The sequence below is a fragment of the Pararge aegeria genome, chromosome 6, assembly GCF_905163445.1.
Source record: "Pararge aegeria chromosome 6, ilParAegt1.1, whole genome shotgun sequence".
In the NCBI taxonomy this organism is placed as follows: Eukaryota; Metazoa; Arthropoda; class Insecta; order Lepidoptera; family Nymphalidae; genus Pararge; species Pararge aegeria.
The window spans coordinates 7,843,693-7,868,574 of record NC_053185.1 but is presented as its reverse complement, the minus strand read 5'-3'; the positions used below and the strand labels follow the sequence as shown (position 1 = coordinate 7,868,574).

Sequence of the window (24,882 nt, the reverse complement as noted above, 5' to 3'; positions counted from 1 at the left end):
CAAAACTTGAAACAAAAATACAACAACTATAACAATGTACAGCTATTAAAAATTATATAAGTTATTATGGCATAGGAAATATATTCAAACACATATTTTAATCGTATATGCTGATTAGTTTTATACTTACATAAAAATCATTAAATTTTATATTAAGGTAGATAACGAGTATTTTGGATGAATATAAATTTGCCATTAATACAAACCCCACCATGCATTCATGGCAAATCTATAAACTTATTATACCGCACATATCAGTGATCTGGCTTATTTTGGATTTAATACAGACTTGCTACAATCATATTGTTAAATATTCTTTACGATCTTGTTTCTGAATTATATAGTCCTTATTTCAGGAAAGCGACGTTTGTTATATATTACTGTCATTTTCAAATCGTAGGTATGAGTTAGGCCGGAATCAGTCGCTATAATTAAGAAAATAAAATAGACGGTTAATTAAGGATCACAAAAAAATTAAGGTTTTTTTTTAACATAACGTGATGAAAGTTTTTTTTTATCCATTGCTGTCCTCACTACATCAATTTCATCCACCGCTCTATTCTTAGATCGTCTCAATTGAAATTCATCACCTCTCCGAATTCCGAATGTTATTATTAGATGATATTTAAAACTTTCGTGAAACGTGATCCAATATAGCAGTTGTGATTTAGTAGAGTCGAGGCATTCGTCTAAATTAACCCCATTAACAGACGACAGGGCAGATTGATTATCACATCACAGTTTCTATTCCACTACATGATACATAACTCAATTGGAAACAACTGCTATAAACGTTACTACAAAATTATATAAAAAAAAGAATTTATGATAATCTAAACGATTTCAAAGAAGCAAGAAGAAAGAAAGAAAATATCTTTATTAATACATTGTACCACACATTACAATTTACATTAAGTACATTAGATACTAATTTTAGGTGTTACCAGTATACCGGCTTCTATTACATATAATATAAAATCGAAGCGCCATGATAAAGCTTGTAATGTGTGGCACAACCTAATAAAATGCTCCAGCTCAGCATTGTTCTACATGCCCCGCCAGACATAAAAGCATCAGTGATCTGAGTTTTAGCTGAAACCCTAGTCGATATGAAATATCTAATACAGCTGCTTAATATAATAAATTAATTTCATGCTAACTAAAATTAAAAATAAGGAAAAATAAAGAAAATCTTAAAAATATTTAAACAATAAAAACTTTAACATTTTACACAATGCCCTATCAATGTTAAAATCCTATGCTCTACTATATGTAACCAATATTCCAATAATAACAAATAAAATTTAATACATATATCTATAAATTTAATGTAACTTACACGCCGAGTCACAGAAAATAATTCATTAACGAACCCCTATTGAAATGAATACTCCGCCACATGGTCTTTGTATTCGAGCTATTTGATTGAAAGCATTTTTTAAATTGCTTTTTAAAAGAAAATTTAAGAAAGTAGCCAAAAGTTCTTTTTATAGGATTTATTTCGTGCAGGCATTGGAAAAATGCAGATTTCACTTTCTAACGTGCCTGGTCCTGGATTGATAAATGATGATAATGGTATACCAAGATCAGTTTTATGCTTATGTCATAAATAAATTATTAACGGTGATCGTAAATAATAATCAAAGTAGTCAGTAGTAATACTAAGTAGTCATTCTATTCAAATAAGAGTCCTTCGTCAGCGCCATCACCAAGCGACCGATCAATTTGTATTTTGGCATAGAGTTAGTTAAAAGGACGTTGAGTATTATAGACTACTTTTTATCCAAGGGCAAAAAAACTATTTCCACTGGATTTGTAAAAAAACCGTAATTAATGCGGACGTAGAACGCGGGCAGAAGCTAGAAAATAATAAACTTTGTATCCTTGAAAAATATTAGCGTTTAATGTGTTACATCAAACTTATGTTTCTTTTGATACCATTTTCGGGGAACAGGGGTGCATGGATAAGTATCTAAATATTGTAGGTACAAGTAAATAGCAATCATGCTTAACGTAGTTTTTTACACGTAGCTTACAAGGTTGAGTCCATATCTATGGTTGAAAAATAATGTTATGTGAATAATAAATTACGCTTAGCTTTGTTATGTAACTTGAACAACGATGAGTGGTATATTTTTAGTAACAGAATACGAACTTACGCGAACTGCATTATTATTACCTACCTCGCAAATACGATACAAAGTAGGATAAAAGCACATACCTAATAGGAAAATCAAAAATTTTAAACAAAATAGCGATGTATTAAATGAAATTCCCCAGCCAAGGACCATAACGCGATACGCAAAGTGCGTAGCGTCCGTTATCTCGATGCGGCAGTATCAAAGAGAACTGCGATTATTGCAAAATAGTCCTCACACATATTTACGAAGGGTTTAAAATCACTTGAATACATCTAGATGCCAGTAAAGTTTCGCCCTTTAACCTGGTTCCTTGATGATGGAAAGGGGCCTTTGTATCAAAGAACTTTGTTGCAATATTTATAATTTGCATTTCACTGTTCTAAGTAGGTCATAGTTGATCTGCATAATTGTCTTGATTTTTATATGTCGAATGCGAATATTTTTATTATTCATTAAGACTTTATTCAATTTTTACAATAACCGAAATAATAGCAGTATTATATATTACAAATAGCAATATTTCTACGACATAGCATTAAAGTAAGCCACCTGCGTAATTATAATAAAAGGGTTCTGTTGACATTACCTACCTATACCTAGAGAAGTACAGAATTTAACAAAACCATAACTTCTTCCGTTAGGTCGTAAGAGAGTGCCGAAGTTAGTTGCTCTAAAAACTTGGTGGTATTTATCATAATAAAATGAACTTTGTCCTCTGTTACTTTTAAAACTATAAAATACAAGAAACGATTGCGGCATTAACAAACTTGTCAGTTTGTAAACAAATAGGTATTTCGGCAACAAACGTGGATATAAAGATAAAAATATGTGGTGTTGTTATATACTTATATAAAAACCTGTTATATCCATCAATAGGCAATTATTGCCATCTTGGTCCACTGAGAGCCATATACCGAACTGAGACCATTAACGTATAAAATAAATCTTAAGTAAGTAGGGATTAATCTTTGTCTTAAATCATAATAATTGATAGATTTAAGAGGAAAAGAGTCTAAAAGGTTTTGCGACCACAGTAAAAAATTGTAGATGTACGTTTTTACTTGATTTGTAGACGATATCCTTGTTCGATCGTTTAGCTTATCGTTTAGCTGAAGCCTCCAAATATTACAGCTATTTCTTAGAACATGCCAAGGTTGGAGGTGCGAACGCCGAATATCTCTGAAGTAGGTCGGCAAACTGGGGCGACACGTTACTGAATCATATTATTATGGTAGAGAGGAACGTTGTCACTGCATTATGAAACGTTGTATTTATGCAACTCGAGTTATAAAAATAGCTACGTAGCAATATACAAAAGTTTTATTATACTTTTATTGAGGAAGCTACTTCTTAGCTGTTACCCGCTATGGCACAGAGTGATCGCTGAGCTCTCGTGAGTCTAGGGTTTTATTTGGATGGTAATAATTATGATTTTGATTTTGGTCTGGTGGAAGGTCTTGGCCGTGGCTAGTTACCACCCTACCGACAAAGACTTGCCGCTAAGCGATTTAGTGTTCCGGTGCGAAGTCGCGTAGAAACCGATGTAAGGTATCACTACCATACTTCCTAATAGGTTAGCCGGCTATCATCTTAGACTGCAACATCACATACCACCAGGTGAGATTGCATTCGGCATTGTGGTCAAGGGCTAATTTGTAGTGGAATAAAAAAATTATAAAAAAAAGATTTTGCGCCAAGCGATTTAGCTTGCCGGCAAAATGTTTAATATATATGTCAGGTTAGCCCGCATCTTAGACCTCATAATTACTTACCACTAGGTAAGGATTCAGATTACAAGGAGTAACATGTAGTGAAATAATAAAAAAGTACTGTCATCATTTGTGGTGTGCCACAGTATAATTATCAACACATTTTCTCATCTAGTCTCATTGAAATAGGACGAGGAAATGGTAGACATAATTAGCCCTACTTCGTAGATTTTACCTATCTCTGTGTTTGTATTTTATCGGGGCTGGTGAAAATATGACCTATATGTTACATAGGAACAAATAAAGAAATGAACAGGTACCCTTTTTTAATTTTAGTGTACATACGGCACGGCATCATCTTTCCAACAACAATCAATATTTCATTGTTAAACAAATCGTCAATATTATAGCGTAATTTAATCGTTAGAAAATTGTTCAAGAGTAATTAATTTATTGAGCTTAAGTTAAAGTTGTTGAACGTAAATTAATTAGTACCGTCTTTGTATATCATTGGATGGGATGACGTCAGAAATAATCTTATATGGAGGATGCATTCGCCAAAAGGATATCCCACGCGGTCACATCCATATAAGCCAGTTATAATAAATTAAAAGCTATTATGAGTAATTATTTTAAGTTTGCTAAATTACTGAATGTAAATTAGGCGGTGCTAACATACCAACAATCACAGGAAGTTGTAAAAAATTGTACATGTGCTTATATAATACATTAGGTTTAGTTTTATCCTACTATCATTTTGCCACATTAAAAATAACTTTTTGTAGGGATAGGTACACAGCATTTAGCAATTACATTACTTACCTACTAATGTTAAGCTTTTATCATATTACAGACATCCATTTTAAATTACCTTAACGACTCATTATTTTAGCCATATTTAGTAACTAATAAACAACCGGCCAATACATATTTGTAACAAATACATACCGATAAGTACTTGCCTACCTACTTACATTAATTATTTTTAAACAGTAGAGCGGTAGAGTTTTAAATCAAAAAAGACGGTCAAGTGCGACCAGAAATCGCGCCCAGACAGGGTTTCGTATTATTACATGTTTCTCACATTGTATTAAATACGAATGCCTAGATAAAATTTAGATTCAAAATTTATTCATAACAAATAGGCCTTATATAAGCACTTTTGTAATGTCATGTCTGTCTTTAGTATTTATAAACTGGATTCACTAAAAAGTATAAGTGTCTGGAGGAGATCGCTTCAAGCGATAAGGCCGCCTTTGCGCATATATATTTATTTATCTTTTGTCTTGTTCAATTTGTTTTATTTTCTGTATGTGCATGTGCATAAAAACTTTCTTCCTAAGTATTACCACGTGGGCCCGTTTTATGAAATTAAAAATTTAAAAACATGGACTTTACAAAACAGGACCACCGCACTCCTGTGGCGTGCCCCTGGCGCTATGACTCAGTGAATAATGGAATCAAACAATCGCTTAGGGACTTTAAGCATCGGTTTTCCATTAGCCTTCAGGAGTTCTGCTAACTACCTTGCCTTTCGACCTGAGTATCCGATGCAAATTGACGCCAGCTGAGGTATCACTTAAGCTGACAACGGGACAGAAAAACAACAAAGTGATCCAAATAAGGTTTAGTTTTTCCTTTATGAGATATAACCATAACATTTAATATAAGCTATACGTAAATATTAAAACCGCCAAAGCGGATTTAAGATAACCTTTTACCGAGCGATTACTCAAGCTCTCGCCCGGGTTGTTTCTCTGGTAGGTAAAAAATTTGGACATTGCTTCTTTAACTTTGTGTATTCCACCAGTATTCATACACATATACCGTTTAGTACGCCATTTCCCGGAGGTAACTACTAAATGAATGAATTTGTTAATAACAAGCAGGCTTCGCTTTCTTTTCACACAAGGTATGATAATAATTAAACTAAATTGTACAATGTTAGTGTTGGAAAAGAGCCAACGCTGACTTTCTAGCTGGCTTGTTCTCGGTACAATCTGCCTTTCGAACCAGCGGTAGAGTCACTACAAATAAAAGTGCTTCTGGTAGATCTTCTTGCAATTAATTAGTATTCATTTTGATTATTTTGTAAGCTTACAGAAAAATCCTATTATAATGTTAAGGATTACTTAAACGATATTAAAGCTTGGTTGTGAAGTGCTCTAACTTCATAGCTTAATATTAATTTACTGTGAGATGTTGATAACAAAAAAAAATACCCGGCTCGGTTTGTTGCGGGCTCTTCTTAAACCAGGGCGCGTTTGGAACCCTTGTAGCTTTAGGTTTAAGTTGGCGAACGAAGTTATCACCATCTCCTTACAATTATGTAAACATATATGTATGAACGCATCATAAGTGCCTGTGATGGGCCTATATGAATAAAGAATTTTTTTGAATTTTATGGTTTATATAACTAGGGGATATGGAAAATATGTTTATATACCATGCCATTTTCTGTAATATTTCCTATGGCGAGTTATTTTGCGTAATGGTATTTGTTTAAGCATCAAGAGAACAAGCGGACTCACTGAGGCTTGGCTTCGATGGTAATTTTAATTCCGTGGCTCTTATGCCGTATCGTGTAGGTATATGGTAAGTACGTTGGTATTATTAGATACTAATCGTACCCAATATAAATAGGCAGTAATTAGGCGTCGTAAAAAGGGTATAAATGCAAGCCAAAAAATGGCATATTTACTAGTTTTATCAATGGGTTTCTGTCATGTATAGGTACAATGTGAAATTATTTTTGACTACACAAAAAAATCGAAATAAACTTTTATTTACATTATAAAAACCTTTTTGGGAAGACTATTTACCTACCAACACTTATTGGTGTAAACTTTAATAAAACTAGTTAAGTACGTAACATACTACCTTAACTTTTGAATAAACAGCAATTAGCGATTAAATTATAAAGAGGTCAAACTTCTACTTATCATTTAGCGATTTTAAACTCTACATTCTAAAGGATTTGTACATTGTACCTTGACGAAAAATGCGTGCCACTGGTCTGTATACATTCATATGTTAAACACATTTAGGTACTTCAATGTTCAGTATGTAATAGCAATAAAAATAATTACCTATGTAGTTTCAATGTAATCTATCTAGGTACACATGTATGTTAGGGATAAAAGCTAATACGTAGGCGTTTTTATGGTGTGGAGGATGTGCGTACATGTTATCATAAATGTTTGCTAATTACAATCCCTATTTTGCACGAAGTTATTAGTTATAACTTTAATTTTCCATCGTGGAGTACACCTACGCAAACAACAATCAATAAATGGCAGTTTTCAATAATAAACGCATTAATGACCGACTGTTTATGTAGACGTTTTATTTTTCTTTTAAATGCGGTAACCAAAATTCCGTTTACATACATGCTCGTTACTGTGATGTAGGTACGTGTTGACTTACCTTCTTTGGAAATAAAATTTTCGGTTTTCCCGTATATGTGGAGTATGAGGCCATGTTGTCGATTTTCGTTACAACCATAATTTGTTTAAACTCACTTAATCCAAAACGAGCAAACACTATTAGTGGTTAGGACGAGGAATACAAAGTACTACGCGTCTTCTAGATTTTTCGGTGATCACGTGTTTCCCGTTGAAAGTGAATTGATGGTAAAGTCACAAACTCACGGCCCCTTTTGCGTATAAAATTCACAAAGAAAGTTTCTTTTAGTTAAATTTTCGTCGCAATAAGCTTTTAATCCTTGGGACGCTAAGGATCCACGTCACCGACGTTGAGACCGTGCCTCTTCTACGTGCATCTAATGTTTGTACAAGTGTCTTATTCAACCAAGCAAAATAACAATATATTACGAACACTCAACAACATTACAGTCACATTTTATTATCGTCGCGGTTTATTTCACAATCGACGCATACATCCACGCGCAAGCCTCTTTCAAAACTAAATTTTGGTTCGCTTAAACTGTTGCTTTTATCAGTTCAGCGGATTCGTCCCTCCCGCTGTCAAACCTCTCACTCCCTCCTTGAGAACGAGCCATTCGCATAAAAGAGATAGCATGCACCCAGCCTCGCATACGATATAAGTACAAAGATAGTGAGTACCTACGTCTACTAACGATATAATATTATGTACGAGACATGTTTTGTAGTGTGCAGATATAATAATAAGTACAATAGAGCCTCTACAACATACGTCAATGTCACCACAAACTAACTTAAACACACCCCATTTAATTAATTATTATTTATTTATTTATTTATTTATTTATTTATTTAAGAGCACTAACAACATGCATATTACACTTTTTTTAAACATAGCACACATACAAACACATGTACTGATATGCACGTCAATGACAAGTGCACATAGCATTGACAAAGCGTCATATAAACTTAATTTGCAAAAAATAAAAAAAAATTAACACAAAATTTAACTCACCGATAAATGTTCGTTTATTTTTTTTCTAAAATCTGTGGGTTATTTATTTATTTAGTTATTTATTTATTTATTATTTATCTGTTGATAATCAACATGTAGAATATTTTATTGATTTTATCCGGCAAAGAAACGTCATACAATAGTAAAAATTAATTATACCAGAAGTTTCGGCTGTAAAATGAGAATGTAGTGTTTATAAAAAATTTATAAGAGTCTTCACGTAAATATTTTTTTCGTTAATTACACATTTTGGGAATACATATGATTAGCTAAGTAGGTAAATACTGAAAAGATTTCCTCAAATGCTATATTACTAAGTCGGTAATATTCATCATAATGACAAATCCACCGTTATGTATCATATTTTGATTTTGCATCGTCCTTTGTGAATAAGGGTAGGTGTTACCTAAAAGGAGAATCAGCATTTGCAGATAGATGATTCACGATATAAGACTGAGCGTTTTTGTTTTCAGTGTACAAAGTTGGGCTTTAGATTGTGCGCTTTATTTTTAAAATATATTGATAAAATAGTTAACGGTTATAATTTAGGTTTAATTATCCACTTGATATCTATTTCCTTATTCTTATTTACCTCGTATATTATTTATATAAAATATAACAATCGAATTAGAAAATAAAAGAAATTATTATATATAAACCCTCAGTTGTATGGTAAAATATAACTTAATGTAAGTATATTCCCAATGTTTCTTAAACTTTTACACCGATTGTGAAGGAGTTGTCCTTTCGATCTTTCCAGATCTCATAAAATTGGACTAAGCCCAGACAGCTAGCCCTTTTTTATGAAAGAAAAGGAAAGAAAATGACGATACGATGCATACATCCACAAAATCTATTTATCTATTACTATACATATATTCTCAACATATTTCAAATATTTTTCATTAATACTGTTATAAAATCAATTTTTAAAACGCCATTATGAATATTACTTCTAATAGCGAAAAATAAAAAAAAATGTTTTTTATCATAACATCACATGTATACGTTTTAATTTTGTAGCTAGTTATATAAATAAAATTTCAGTAATATTTCTTCGTAACTCCCCTACTACCTAGGTTGAAAAGTGCAGACGATGACAAGTAAACGCAGTCTTAACATGTGTTCATTTATTTCTTGGTAATGATAGAATTTTTTTAGTATGACTTTTTTGAATCTTGAGGAAAACGACCAAATAATTCACACACTACTCTGAAATTATTGATATTTAATAAATTGGGTAAAAAATAGCGTTTGTAGAGCATAGTTGTTGGAAATATTGTACACTTAACTGTAGGAATAGCCATTCGACCATCGGGGTCGATTTGACCATAAAAACTAAAACCTTTTTGAAAAACATTAAAATCCTGCAGCCTTACCTCAGTATTGAAGCAAACTCCTTGCAACATCGCTCTTTATAAAAGGATACATGGGTCAGCCAATTAGCGGTATAGAATTTAGATCTTTATGCTTCAAATTTTTGACATATTCAACATATAAATTGTACATATCAATACAAAATGATAAGTCAAGGGGAAACTATGATTAATTATTAATGTCTAAATCTTCGATTGAATCGAATTTCAGAACGAATAGATCTTATTTATAACTTTCTTTCCATTGAAAACCTAACTTTCCGTAAAAACTTAATGAGCATTTTTAGTTTTAATTTCAATGGTGTGATATTTTTTTAATCTCGTGTCATTAGGGGTTCTGAACAAAGGCAATAAGGGCATTTTTTATATATTTTTTTTCATAAGTTTAGTAGTCAAGTAGTGAAGTGATTATTGAATTGTTTTAACAAATATCAGCATTTTTTTTTAAATTAATATATAAATAATATTTACGGATAGCCTCTGCGCAGGAACCGTATTCTCCTATTTGTAATTAATGTTACCATTCGTACTTCGCATCGATAAAGTGTTATATTTTTATACATATTAATAGGGAACAGAGAACAAAGTATTTATGCCTGTTACTTATACCTACTTCTTATTCTCCTCCTCCCTTATTTTTTTGTACATTCATTACGTCTGTTGTAATTCTCACTTCTTACTTTTTGCCATCAGAAGGAAACGAATAGCATCCTTGATAAAAACAAAGTGGGTAAGCAGAAACGGCATTCTGAAGGCAATATTAGATATATACGACTCTCTAATTTGCAAGCTCTATATCAAACAACATGTAGGGCTGCGTTGAGGCAGAAATTTTTATTTGTAACTATTTTGTATATTTTATATTTATATCTAACTATTTGTGGCCCGCGACTTCGTCTGCGTTTGATTTTGTTTTTTGATGTGGCATTCAATTGGCATTCGAGTATTCAGTATCGCTAAGCCTTAAATAAGGGGTTTGCTGCTGTCCGCTGAGGAGTTCAGTCCTCTATCTCCAACTACATTCATCAGATCTGCGCAAAGTTTTGGCAAAATTAAACATATATTATAAACTCTATTGTACAAAAATAATTATTTAAAACGTTTATAATTTGTCGGAGTTGTGGTGTAAAATCGTCAAACACTTTCATCCCCTCTCCCAAAGAAACCGAGCTTAATGTCGGGATAAAAAGTATCCTATATTACTTCCAACACTTCCAAAAATATGTGTACATAGTTTCATGAGGATCGGTTAAGTAGTTTTTGCGTGAAAGCGTAACAAACAAACTTACAGTGACATTTATAATATTAAGTAGGGATAGGGATGTAATTTGTTTGATTTATTATTTGAATATTACATCATCTTAATTTATTCTGTTCTATCATAGTGTAGGTAGATTTGGAAGCGGCCAGCTTCGCTCTCATCTCCCGAAAGATAGAAAAATGATTGGAGATGTTGATGTTGGAAAGGAGCAACTTCTGAGATTCTTGCCGGCTCTTCTCGGTAGAATCTGCTTTCCGAGCCGGTGGTAGAGTCACTACAAACAGACATACTTGACGTTTTAAAAGTGCTTATAAAGTAGGCCTACTTGAAATAAATTAATTTTGAATTAGAATTTTGAATTTTGAGTTATCATAATTAGGTAATAGTTACCAAAATAAAGAATTATTATTATCGAAATGTACTCCCACGCCCGTTTACAAGATAAAAATACACAGTGAGCCAAAACAATATTAATATACTTACATTAGATACAAAGAGATATACATTACATAAATACATATTTGCACCGGGCGGAGGATTACACCCCGGAAGGGGACACCAGACGGCCGGGGGTCAGGGCGACAGTTTAAGAAAGCGGCGCACTATCTTAGCCGAGTCCAGCAACACCACTTTCTGCATCTTGGCTGATAGATGTGTTAGACTATCTAAGATTAAACCATTCAAAGATATAATGATAGGGGCAGTGTCAGTGGACTCCACGTGCCACATGGCGGTAACCTCGTAAGCCGGATCAAGATACTTACGTTTTTTCTCCCCCCCCAAAATCACCGTTATTATATTCGAAAAAGGTGTCTTATTTTTTACCAAAAAAAAAAAAACAATTAAAAAGCAACAAGGGGCGGCGAATAAAGGATTTTACTTTTAAATTTGGACCGTTACTGATACTCGTTAATCTCTATGTCAGTGGTGGAGTGAAGCCCTCATTGGAAATAGAAAGCCATGACACATCGGCGTCGCAGCGTCGGACGTCCGCGTCAACGGTCCGACGCCGACGACGCCAAGTATGACGGCGCCTGCTTGGTGAGACTATATAAATAGTACTATTTTGAGAATGCTCTGTATTACTACAAAAATATATATGTGACTCCAACCCTTAATCACACTTGAAGACGAGAATCTGATGAAATCGTGAAATGATTTGTGATTATGTTGTAACGAGATAGCGACCCCCAGACTCCGTAAAATTAAAACAGATTTCGATAAGTCAGACAGTTTCGAAGAACGTGTAGGGTCTGGTCACAATATATGAACAAAATACTTATAATATAATAAATACTATTATTATATTATAAGTATTTTGTTCATATACTGTGATTATACCCTACAAACGTATTTACAGTCCAGTTGGTTCATTCTTTTGGTAATGTTCTCATGAAGATCTCCCAAGAGGAACCAATTCCAGGAACAAAAAACAAAAGCTTTTGTCACACAGACCTTAGGATATAATAACAAGAACCACAATATGAATAACATCTCTTGTAGTTGTAAAATTTATCCTCATTTAGTGAACTTTGCTAAATAAATAAAGAACAATTGTTTGGGTTGGTTAGTTCTAAAAACTAATAGGATTATACTAAGAAGAACCGTAATATCAAAATAAATTTACAAGAACTAACATCACCTGCCGCACAGCCTTCGTAGAGTACTTGATAGAGAACGAATTCCCACGTATACAGCATGCCACCGATCTCTTAAATTTCATATCCCGCTTAATACAAAACACTTCACTATTCACGTACACCGGAACCTAGCTTAGCATACGTCTGTCTCAAATAATAGTATATTATATTCTGTCGCTAAGTGGACAAGAAAAATAAATCCGTGCTGCACTAAGCGAAATCAGCACAAATCATTTACGCGACCGATATTTTTTTGCGATTCCGCGGTTGCATTTATAAAATTATGCAATTTAAATTGGCACATTGAGTTTTCCTGCGTATTCTGAATAAGTACACAGATTCGGAGAATTAAAAAAATTAAACTAAACAAGATTTTGTGCAAAATTTACACTTTTTACTCTTTAAATTATCAATACAAGGAATGCTTCATTTCATAAGATTTTAATGATGCTGATAGAATATATCCGAAAAGTCGACACCCAGGTGATCGTATTGCTAGGGATAAATATCGAAAAGTCGGAATCAGTATAAAAGGTATACGTCTGCGTTTTAGTAAAGCGTTGTACTAAATTTGATCTATACATTGGCGTTATCCTAATCAGAGACTTCTTTAATATTGGAGTTCAGCTCTATTAGAGTCCTCATCATCTTTATGAACCCATTACCGTCCCACTACACGGTACGGGGCTCCTCCCACAATGAGAAGAGTGCAGGCCGTAATCCACCACGCTGGCCCAGTGCGGATTGGTGGACTCCACACGCATTTGAGAACATTATAGACAATTCTCAGGTATACAGGCCTCACGATGTTTTCTTCCTTCCTTCTCATAGTTGCGGCTTCTTTTTAGTCCCCCAAGCTTAGCACCACTCATAAGAAAAGGCGGCCTAAACATATTCTTCATGACCCTGACGACCAGATTAATACTGACAATGCTCCCTATCAGGAAATACAATCAACCTCTGCACAGCGTCTTCGCCGGCGAAAACTAGGACCCTGACTTCAGATGTCATCTGGACGTGGGCTCAACTCTCGGAGGCGTGCGGACTTTAGAAACCCAATCTCGACTCAAGTTCGCAAAAGGTTCGGCCTCGCATGAGGCGCTGGCGATCCCTTCGCTTCTTCGAGCCCTAAGATTCAAGCTTTTCCTGGCAGAGCCTCATACAAAGGCTAGCCAAGAAACCCGCGTTACGCTGTTAAAATCATTAGGGTTAATCAGCTACACACAATTCGAAAAAATATACTTAATTGCAATTAAACCGCACATAGCTCCTGGAAGTGCGGCGTTTGAATTCCAAAAACAAAAAACATACCTCTGCTAATAGAGTATTCAACAATATCCTAAAATAGTCCACTGCGGAACTAGAGGTTTCTTCCAAGGGGAGGAGTGGTAGACTCGTACGATACCCGCGAGAAGAGCAGTTGTGGTGACAACTGCATTCTGATATGCCGTTTAGAGTATTATTATATTACTACTTTAGTTGGGATAAGAATTTGTTGATCGTTGTTTGCCACATAATATACTTAAGAGAACTAAAGCTTATGGTTTTTCACTTAAAGTAAGGTGGGCCATCTACTTGGTACTTCAATTATTACCATAAAAAAAGAAAAGTGTTTACATATTGTCTAGAAACCAATATAATGAATTTGTGTATTGAAATATATGGCGGTCAATGCACTCTGGACACCGAATGTGGACGTTAATCCCATGTGCACACCTTTCGACACCGATACCGAATCGCGATGTTAGCACTATATTGTGCGGGCGATGCACGTGAGCACTTGAGCCAATTTCGCCTATATAAATACCCCTAGTATGAGGTTTACCACTCACGCTCGTAGCACTTTCGAGTATTATATTACGATCAATAATCTACCGGATTATATGCTCATACAATTTTGTTTTTAGTTATAATTGACGGACCAAGCAGATAGCCCACCTGATGGTAAGTGGAAACCCATCACTTATAAACAGAGTAACACTTATGTTATGCGAGGTTACGCAAGGGACTCGGTCTGAAAAGTCCATTGAGGTGGTGGCGTAGGGGTTAAGATTACACCGGCAACCGCGTACATCAGGCCGGAACGCAGCAATGCTGTTTGGTAGCAGAAAAGCGGCAGAAATAAGCATAGCGGTAGTACTTTCCGATTATAATCGCTGAAGTCCTCCGTTTCGGAATAGACCGTAGAGGGTCTAAGCTTTTTATCCCAGTCCCAGTCTCATAATATGAACCAGCAGGCCTGCGCCCAGCACTGGACAGAAGATGATAATAATTTCTGTGTTGTGACGGCAATAAAAAAAAATTCGTTCATCACCCTTGCTCTTCTCGCGGGTGTCGTACGAGGCGGCTAAGACCGGGTTTTTTTAGTTCGCTGTTATATATAGTATAAATTTTCGATACCAGCTCTAAGATTGCAAACGCCTATATCTCATACTAAGGGTCACCGACGTTGGATGTGCGTGACGAAGCCATAATATTATACTGTTTTCCTAGATAGTAGTATCTAAACGAATACTTAGAATCAAAAACTTTATTCAAAGTTTATTTAAACTTACTCTAATTCAATGGTTAAATATTAATTGATTGTGAGATCGTGATACAATAAAAACCCGGCTAAGCTTGTTGATGACGCTTATTATACATATTACTAGATGTTTTGAAACATCCTAACATTAGGTTAAAGTTAACGAATGTAGTTATAACAATAAACTCACAATAATTGAAACATAATTTTTGTAGGTAAGGACGATTTTAAGTGCCCGTTTCGGGCCTCCATTAATAAGGAATTTTTAAGTTTCCCTTATTAGTTATACTTGAATGAAGTTAAATTAATAAATATTTTGTATTTGCACGTAAATTTTGATTCGACGCAGTCTATTCCGGAAAAACATTTACTAAGGTATACTTATTCCAATTCAAACTTGATTATTTCACGAGAAAATTATTATTATATTATTCAAAATCTTCAAATTTTCGTTACTTTGCCATTTTTCCTACCAAAAATTATATTGAACCGTGTAAAGCGGATAACTATTTAGTCATTCATAGATATTCGTATAAATAACATATCTTATTCGCGTTGTGAAGGAGCTCATAGACAACTTAATTTTAATATTTATTTGAAGTTCTTTTAACCTCATTTAGTAGCCCTTAGTACCTTAAAAACTTCTACGAAAGTATTACAGTGGTGAAGTAGTACAATGATTTTGCATTAATAAACGAAAACTTTTTCATTGTGTGTCCAAGAAATATTTAAAAGTTTTCAAAAAATGTATTGCCGGAAAACTGGCCTGGGGTGCGTACACCATCGTCCTGCAATTTATTCAAAATTCATAGACGTATTCTACGTGTATTAAAAAAATAGATACCATGGACAAGGCTGTATGTTCATCGATCTGTTCCTGTCCTGAGAGGGACAAATAAAAAAAAAATAACTACGATGAGACGATTTTCTGATTGATCTCTTTTGTATTATTTAATGAATGAAGTGTTGTCCACCTGAGTTTAAGATAAAGAACGCAAATTTTTCGAACACGAGGTATAAAAAGATGCAAACCATGGGTATTATGAGACATTTTGTAAGGGTTTGTAAGTAGCATAATTTGCTATTATATTATATTAGATTTCGTAAATCCCAATTATTTATAAGCAAGTAAGGGTCTACGTTCATGTACTAGGCGTAACTTTTGTCTTGTATATGTAAATGAGCCCTTTGATGCCTAGGATAATGCTAAAGTGTCGTTAAGACAACAATTGTTTTCTTGCGTCACTCTTACCTACTACTTCAAGGTTTTAGCTTTACTCGTAGTTGGATAGGTTTATACTTCAAGTATCTAGGTATGGCGTAAAAAACATTGGATATTGATGAATAAAGATGATCAAAAACGCAACTTAGATTTAAGTAATACCTAAGCTTTTTGAATCCTCATCATCAGTGGCGTGCATTGGGTTCCTTGCCAGGGTATGCATACTGCAGTAAAATTGAATATAACGGCTAAAATTCTCCTCCTATACGGGTTATATAACAATTTTAGGGTATGCAGTGCTTTTGCGCATATATGAAGTGCACGCCACTGCTCATCATTCCATATCTCAGCTTTTAATGAATCTCCATTGACATTTTATTTAGAGGGAATAACATATCATTGTTAGGCCAATAAAGGTGTAATTTATGTAGTCAACCCATCCTCTTACTAAAGCTCTTTAATATAAAATGTAGGATTTCATAATCCGTAAGTAGGTATGCCGTATGTAACTGATTTCATAAGAATTCAGCATGATACCTAAAACGGGTAAAACTCTTTTTAAATTGTTGAACTATAGTTAAGTTTTGAAAAATTTAAATAGTAATATACCTACTTCGTAATTGTAAAAAAGGGTACAATACCTATATAGTCTAACACGTGCTGGAATTAAATTATAAGAAACTGCGTATTTGGCGCCGACGCGAAGTTGTGTAGGTATAATGAAAACAACAGAAATCAAATGCAAATCATGTACCGCTGACCGTGGTAATAGGAGACTTCGATGAGCCTACGAGACGCGTGGGAAGCTTTGCAAAAATATTGTTTAGCAGGGAATAAATGAATAATTATTTTTTAATTACCAGTTTAATTATATATACCTACTGCGTTGGAAATTTTGTAAGGAATGCATTGAACCTCATTACTTAGTACAGTAAGATACTGCAGTAAGTTCAATTGAAATATTTGTGATGTACCACATAGAGATAACCAATTACAACAAAGGTAGGGTACCTTTGTTGTAATTGGTTATCTTTTTTGTTACTTGTAAAACATAGACCGCCGCCGCCGTGTGGTGACGGCAGATAAAAGTACAGTTATATTCCGTCTTACGAGGGGACTTAGGGAATATAACGGAGATGGGGCAGCAGTGTCCTACTCCTCTGTGCTACTTTTTACTACCAACTACTACCGTCTACTGCAATCAGCAACTCTTCTGCCCAGGGTGGTGAAACAAAATGGTCAAAACCTCCTTTTGGGGCCTTTAGTCCAGCACTAAAGGCTATTGTTGAAGAAAATATTAAACGAGGGTTGTAAATATCGCAAAATAATTAGACACACCGAGTGTGACGATTGGAATGTAGCGGATAGCGTTTGGAAAAAGAAAGCTGTAAAATATTTTCGCATTAATAACTGAAACATAACATAATTTCGGTACAATCCACAATAATTCTGTGTCGGGTACTAGCAATGTTATTGGCAGTCTGTGGTCATTTAGTGTGTGTCGGAGGTCGCCATGTTGGGATGAGGACGAACGAGATTCTCTGAAGTAAGGTGCGTGAATTGTGAATCTTAATTTAAAAACTGTATTTTAATAATTCTGCACTAGATATTATTGATGTTAAAGTTAAATATTTTAATATTAGTGAAGTGATACGCAACTGTAAATAGGTACATAAATATTGAATGTTGTGAATATATTGTAAAAACTATCACTATGTTCGATTAAATAACTAATTTTTCTCATGTCTTTTATTTTGGCTAACCCCTTTGAGATGCATAACATAAGTTTTCCGCCAAAATCTAAAGTTGGATTAAACCGTGTCTTTGTGTTTTTGGAGGTTATAGGAACTGCGTTAGTTTTCGTTGCAGATTCCATGATTTCACTTACGCCTGAATTTAATAATCAATTTAATCCATGATTTAAAAATCACAGATTGAAATTAGTCGTGTTATGCTTTTAATAGTAGGAAAAGCGTAACACTAGTGATTGTAATCCCTTTAGTTATGGATAGCACTGCTCAATTAAATATAAAAACTGTAGATTTTGAATTAAACTATTGAAAAAACTATATCTGAGCAGCCACTCTTGGCTTACTTCTATCGGACCAGCATAAATCGCGCAAACTGTATCTACGTGACGCTCTTGCGAAACCTAAGGTGCAATGTGCGATCAACATTACATATAACTGTGGCTATGTAATAAATTATTTTATGACTGTCAATTATTTGCGACATGTATAAGGCGCCGTAAAATCTTGTTTCATTACCTTGTACTATTAACGAGTTTACTATTTATGGAGACTAAATAATTATTATTAAAGTCAATTAATTGAACTTGATCATAATATTATTACCTTATAGATATTACTCTGATGTTCTGATCTAACTAATTTTATTAGAAAAATGGTCCGTACTCGAAATAGAAACCTATATTCTTCATTTTTTTTATAGCTCCTATGCAGTGGCGTGCACTTCATACATGTACAAAAGCACAACATACCCAAATTATTTTATATCACTCGTATTGGAGGGGAATTTTTCAATTTTATGCCATGTAACTGCTTTATGCATACCCTGGTCAAAAACCCTATGCACGCCACTGCTCCTATGATGTCAATCATTTTTCGTGAATTTTCAATTGGGCGTGTATATGTTTTAAAAACAAAAAATACACAAATATGAATGAGTAGAAGGAAATAAATATTATATACGAGATTGACTTTATGTTTACTTACTATTTATACCAAAAGTCAATCTCGAAATAAAATGTATAGAATTCTCACTGCCTGAATAGGTACTTTATTATTATATCTAACAATAATAAAGTACCTATATCAATCGAAGGTACCTCATTTGATTACATATTTATATTTTACCTTCTAAGTATTGTAAATAAAATTACCAAGGAAAAACCAGTTAGTCTCTCCGGATGAAATTATAATATAATTTAAATTGATAAACATACATCTATGTCTATTCAACAAGTAGGTAGTTATACTAATGATTCCCATGATCATACTTTGTTTAAATTGTTTGACGGCCGACTGGCTCAGTGGGCAGCGACCCTGCTTTCTGAGTCCTAGGCCGTGGGTTCGATTCCCACAACTGGAAAATGTTTGTGTGATGAACATAATTGTTTTTCAGTGTCTGGGTGTTTATCTGTATATTATAAGTATTTATGTGTATCATATTCATAAAAATATTCATCAGCTATCTTGGTACCCATAACACAAGCTACGCTTACTTTGGGACTAGATTGCGATGTGTGTATTGTCGTAGTATATTTATTTATTTATTTATTTAAATATGCAATTTTTGGAAGTTTTAAATTATTCATGCTGCAGTTAAAAGACCAATTATAATTAGCTCGTGCATGTTCTTATCTTAGAAGCTGTTTCTTCTTTTAACTACAGCCATAATATCATGTACTTGAACAACAAAAGTTCGTATAAGTTAATTATCCAAAAAATAGTTAAAACTGCGTTTAAACTACTAAGCTGTTAAATTAAGTTAAAACAAAAAAGGTTTTCGCATCTATCCGCTAACTTCTGAGTTTTCACCGTCGCGTCGTTGAGATAATTTTTTGCAGATGGTTTTTATTACAGGCTATTTTTTTTTTAAACGGAGTTAAATTTCTCCTATTCCCTGTTGCCTTGCTTTGGCAGGTGGACACGTAAATTTTATTCCTTGCCAGGGGATATAATCGGAGGATATAATTTTCGTCTCCTGTCCATGTTAGCCTTGCAGAAGTGGGATATTAATCGGCGGAGACTTTATGCCTGAGTCTTCATTCAAGATGATAGCTGACGTTATTATTATTGATAGAGTTAGCGATCATCAATATCATCATCATCATCCACAGCCGCAGTGATGGCTGCTCTTCGTTATATTCTCCTAGTCACCTCGCATGATACTTTCGGGCAGAAGAGGGGTGGTGACAACTGTATTCTGATCTGCCGTCACCTTACAGCGGATCAACATCATCGATAGCTAACAATGGCATGTACTTGATGTGTGTATTTTGATTATGATACATAAAGACTGGACTTTGAACTTTGAAGTGTATATGTGGGTACAATTATAATTTTAGATTTTATTAATCAATTCTCATTGTTTTCATTAGTATAGGCACAATAAGATTAAACTAGTAGTACTTTATCTACCGAGCACGTGCCTTAAATGTCAACACTTCACCGGTGTTGAGTTTCAACATAGACAACGCTGACAAGATCCTTTCTATAATTATTATTATCTGTATTTCAGTATATAGGTATACGACTTAATCCACTTAAAATAACATACAAGTACATAAAATTTACAAATTTAACACACTAACACTTTCTTTTGACACAGTATGTCTCTACAGTTGTGACTTTACACCGATTATTTATTTACAAACATTGCTATGACGTTATATTGTCACTTTAAAGGGCCTGAGCAAAACCAATTTATTTAAATTTTTTTATTAGACTACTACTACCAGAATTTCACCTGATGATGCGCTCTAAGATGGAAGCGGCCTAACCTGTTAGAAGCATGACAGTTATATATATATATATTTTTTTTATTAAAATATATTCTACACATCGCTATCTAGCCCCAAAGTAAACGTAGCTTGTGTTATGGGTACTAAGATAGCTGTTGAATATTTTTAAGAACATAATACACATAAATACTTATAATGTCTATCATTAATTTGTCGGCTGACTGGCGCAGTGGGCAGCGACCCTGCTTTCTGAGTCCAAGGCCGTGGGTTTTTCAGTGTATGGGTGTTTATATATATATTCTAAGTATGTTTTCATGTGTATTATTCATAAAAATATCCATCAGTCATCTTAGTACCCATATTACAAGCTAACGCTTACTTTGGTGCTAGATAGCGATGTCTGTATTATAAATAATAAATAAATATATTACGACAATACACACACCGCCATCTAGCCCCAAAGTAAGCGTAGCTTGTGTTATGGGTACTAAGGTGACTGATAAATATTTTTATGATTAACATACATAAATACTTATAATGTCGTAGTATATTTTTTATTTATTTATATATATCACACAAACATTTTCCAGTTGTGGGAATCGAACCCACGGCCTAGGACTCAGAAAGCAGGGTCGCTGCCCACTGCGCCAGTCGGCCGTCACATGTTAAACACCATGGTTTCTACCCAGCATCTAAATAGTTTAATCTAATATGTAATCATAAAATAGCTTCACAATTTCAGAGAATATGGATAAGTGGAACTAATTATTTTCTAGCTGTCTCTTCTTGATTAAATCTGCCTTTCGACCCGGAGGTAGAGTCACAACAAAAAGACGGCCTTGACGTCTTAAAAATGCGTATTGATTGCAAGCAAACTTGTAATAAATAAATGTTGGATGTTTTGAATTTTGTTAAAAAATATAGTCTAAAATTAAAAATCCTTGATTATATTATGAATGCAAAAGTGTGTTTGTTTGCTTGTCTCTCCTTCCTTCACGCCGTAAACAAGCGACCAATCAACATGATTTTTGAAATAGAGTTAATTGAAAAGGTGTAAAGTAATTAATTTCGACGTTAATTAACGTAATTAACGTCGAAGATGGACGAAGAACGTGGGTAATAAATAGCTAGTTATTTATAAATCTTTAAAAAGTCACCGCCATTATTCAAAAATAAATAATCATGAATATTTTGTTCGGGGACGGTAAAATAACCAATTTGGTAAAACTCTTTGTTTTGTGGGTGCATTTCTAATACTACGAGTAACTGAAGCCCGACTCGGGAATAGAACCTAGGACTTAGTTGTCTGAAGTCAAAAATACTAACCACTAGATCAGTAGTAGCTTTTTAAGATTAGATATTTCGGACAAACCGAGAAAGTAGACAGACTTGATATTAGGTGTATTGGTTGGATTGGACGACCTCCCTGGCAACCGCTGCGGTTTTAAGTTGGAGGTCCCGGATTCGATTTCGGGTAGAAGCAGTTTGGGAATTAATTATTTCTGTTGAGTCTGGTGGGAGGCTTCGAACATGGCTATTTACCACCCTACCGGTAAAGATGCGCCGCTACGCAATTCAGCGTTCCGGTACGATGTCACGTTGATACCGATTAGAATATGGGTTAAATATAACTGCCATACTCCATAAAGGATAAGCCCGCAACCATCTTAGACCGTATCATCACTTAGGGGATATTGCAGTCAAGGGCTAACTGGTAGTTAAAAAAAAGGTACTGATTGCTTGATGTAAAGAATTAATATTAGTCATACTTTATGTTTTCCTAGAAAATGAGCAGTGTTTGTGTATAAAAGACTCATAATACCGGTAATCTAGTTTACGTTATTGTTATCGCATAATGCGTGAAAATAAATAATTCTCGAAGTGGCCTATTTTCCGTCTATACATTTATCTCGTCTGAACCGGAAATTAACGCATTCCTACACATGTCTGCTTCCACCAAGACGAAATTAAAACATTTGGGTCGATTTCATTCAGACTAGCTACAATCTCAACATAGTAACGTAATACATACCTACTAATATTATGCGATAGTGTTTTTGTTTATTACTTACTTCAACTACCGCTATACCGATTCTTATGAAATTTGGCACATAAATAACTTGCAGCCTGTAGATCGACATAGGCTAAGTACTTTTTATCCCGGTAAGAAGGAATAGATAGGACGTTGACTCGGTGTTAGCCCAGTGGGTAGGACTTCGACTCCAATTTCGGGGGGGCGAGTTCGGATCCCAGCACGCACCTCTTACGTTTAGCAATTAAAATATCACTTGCTTCAACGATGAAGGTAAACATCGTGAGGAAACCTGCGTGCCCGAGAGTTCTCCTCATTTCAAGTATGCCTACTTTATAAGCACTTTTGAAACTTCAAGTATGTATGTTCGTTGTGATTCTACCACCGGTTGGGTGAGCAGATTCTACCGAGAAGAGCCGGCAAGAAAGAAGTTGCCCTTTTCCAACATCAACATTTACAATCATTTTTCTATCTTGCGGGAGATGAGAGCGAAGCTGGCTGCTTCCAGTCTACCTTGTCATTAAGGAATTCATCAAATGTATAGTAAGCTCGCTATATTAGATGTGTTTTACACATTTTTTAAATGTACAAATTGGTAGGAATTACCTTAGGAATCATGTTGTAAACGCGTATACTCAAACTCACAAAGGAGTTCTGCACCTTTTCAAAATTCAAAATTCAAAATTCATTTATTTCAAGTAGGCCTTAATATAAGCACTTTTGAAACGTCAAGTCTGTCTGTTTGTAGTGATTCTACCACCGGTTCGGAAGGCAGATTCTACCGAGAAGAAGCCGGCAAGAAACTCAGCAGTTGCTCTTTTCCAACATCAACAATTTACATTTTGCATTTTAACATTCATTTTTCTATCTTGTGAGAGCTGAAAGCGGAGCCGGATGCTTCCAAGCAACCTTGTCATTAAAAAAATCATCAATTGTATAGTCACCTCGCTGTAATAAACTTTCGCAGACGATATGCAGATATCACTAATTTATGACCGTTTCTGGTAAGTCGATTGTTAATATCAGCTTTTCGTTTATAAAGAGTAATATTTTGTCTCACAATAACTATATTATTATGCCAAATAACAAAACACGCCCGAATTTACTAAAGTCCAGAAAGTAAATAAAGGGATAAACCCGATTGGGTTTTTGTTACGCCGTAACAGATATTATTATGTTAACATAAAAATGTATATTTTTCATTAAAATAATAGATAATAAATAAGGAAGGGAAGAAAAACAAACTAAAAAAGCAGAAATGCTTGCTGTTAAGAGGTAGGTATTATATGCGTCTGCTGTTTGGAGAATGTATTAGAAGTTACACTATCAGATTTTATAGTTATTGGAAGAATATAACAGATATATTGAGCCATTTAACCAGTTGGAGCTGGTGTTGTATGGTGAAAATATAATGGCCATTATATGAGATGAGCTTAGGGCAATGTTCTGTCCGAATTATTATTATGACGGTTCAATTCGAATCGAATAAGTCTTGCGATTTTGAGATTAAATCTTACGAAGGACGCAGAGTTAAACGGCGCTATAACGACGCGGGAAGGTGTGGTCCTAGCTTTATTAGATTGTCGCTCTAGACTTCGTTACCACAATATTAGGTATTAGTTTCCAAATATTTTTTTTCTATGAGCTCCTTACGAAACGACCAAATCAAAACATGCCTTAACAATCGCCCTAGGCTAGCCTTATTTATAAAGTTGAGGGGGCACGTTATCAAAACAAAGACTAGGTTCCACGGTAACAATATAGCGCCTTCTAGGCCGTGATATGTTTATAAATATATATTCGAGAAACTATCCAAAGGAAGGTTGAGTATGCAAAATATATGCTCCGATTATTATATTTCAAGCGGTTCCGCACGAATTTGCCGCGTACAAGTACTGATAAGTAAAATTTTAGCATAAAAAATTCATCCGCTATTTCTACACTTTATGACCCCACCCGCCGCGTCACATCGAACGTTTGCGGTGTTAATCCGTTTTCTCGATTCTTAGGGGCGTAATGCTATGTCAAATAGCCCAGAGCTTTCTTTGAAAATTAGGAATAGGAAATTA

General features: G+C 34.4%; 1 protein-coding gene across 7 annotated transcripts in view; it reads right to left on the bottom strand.

Annotated features, from left to right (window-relative positions):
- LOC120624743 (NAD(+) hydrolase sarm1) overlaps positions 1 to 24,882 on the bottom strand; it is a 92,088-nt gene that overhangs the window by 39,951 nt on the left and 27,255 nt on the right. For 2 of the 7 annotated variants that reach the window (XM_039891439.1, XM_039891442.1), the window contains exon 1: positions 7,277 to 7,758. The exons of 2 other annotated variants lie outside the window; for them this stretch is intronic. In XM_039891439.1, coding sequence (XP_039747373.1) covers positions 7,277 to 7,354 — 78 coding nt within the window. In that variant the 5' untranslated portion in view covers positions 7,355 to 7,758. Of the gene's footprint in view, positions 1 to 7,276; positions 7,759 to 12,546; positions 12,689 to 24,882 lie in introns of those variants that run through there. 3 more of the 7 variants (XM_039891438.1, XM_039891441.1, XM_039891440.1) reach the window with 3 other exon arrangements.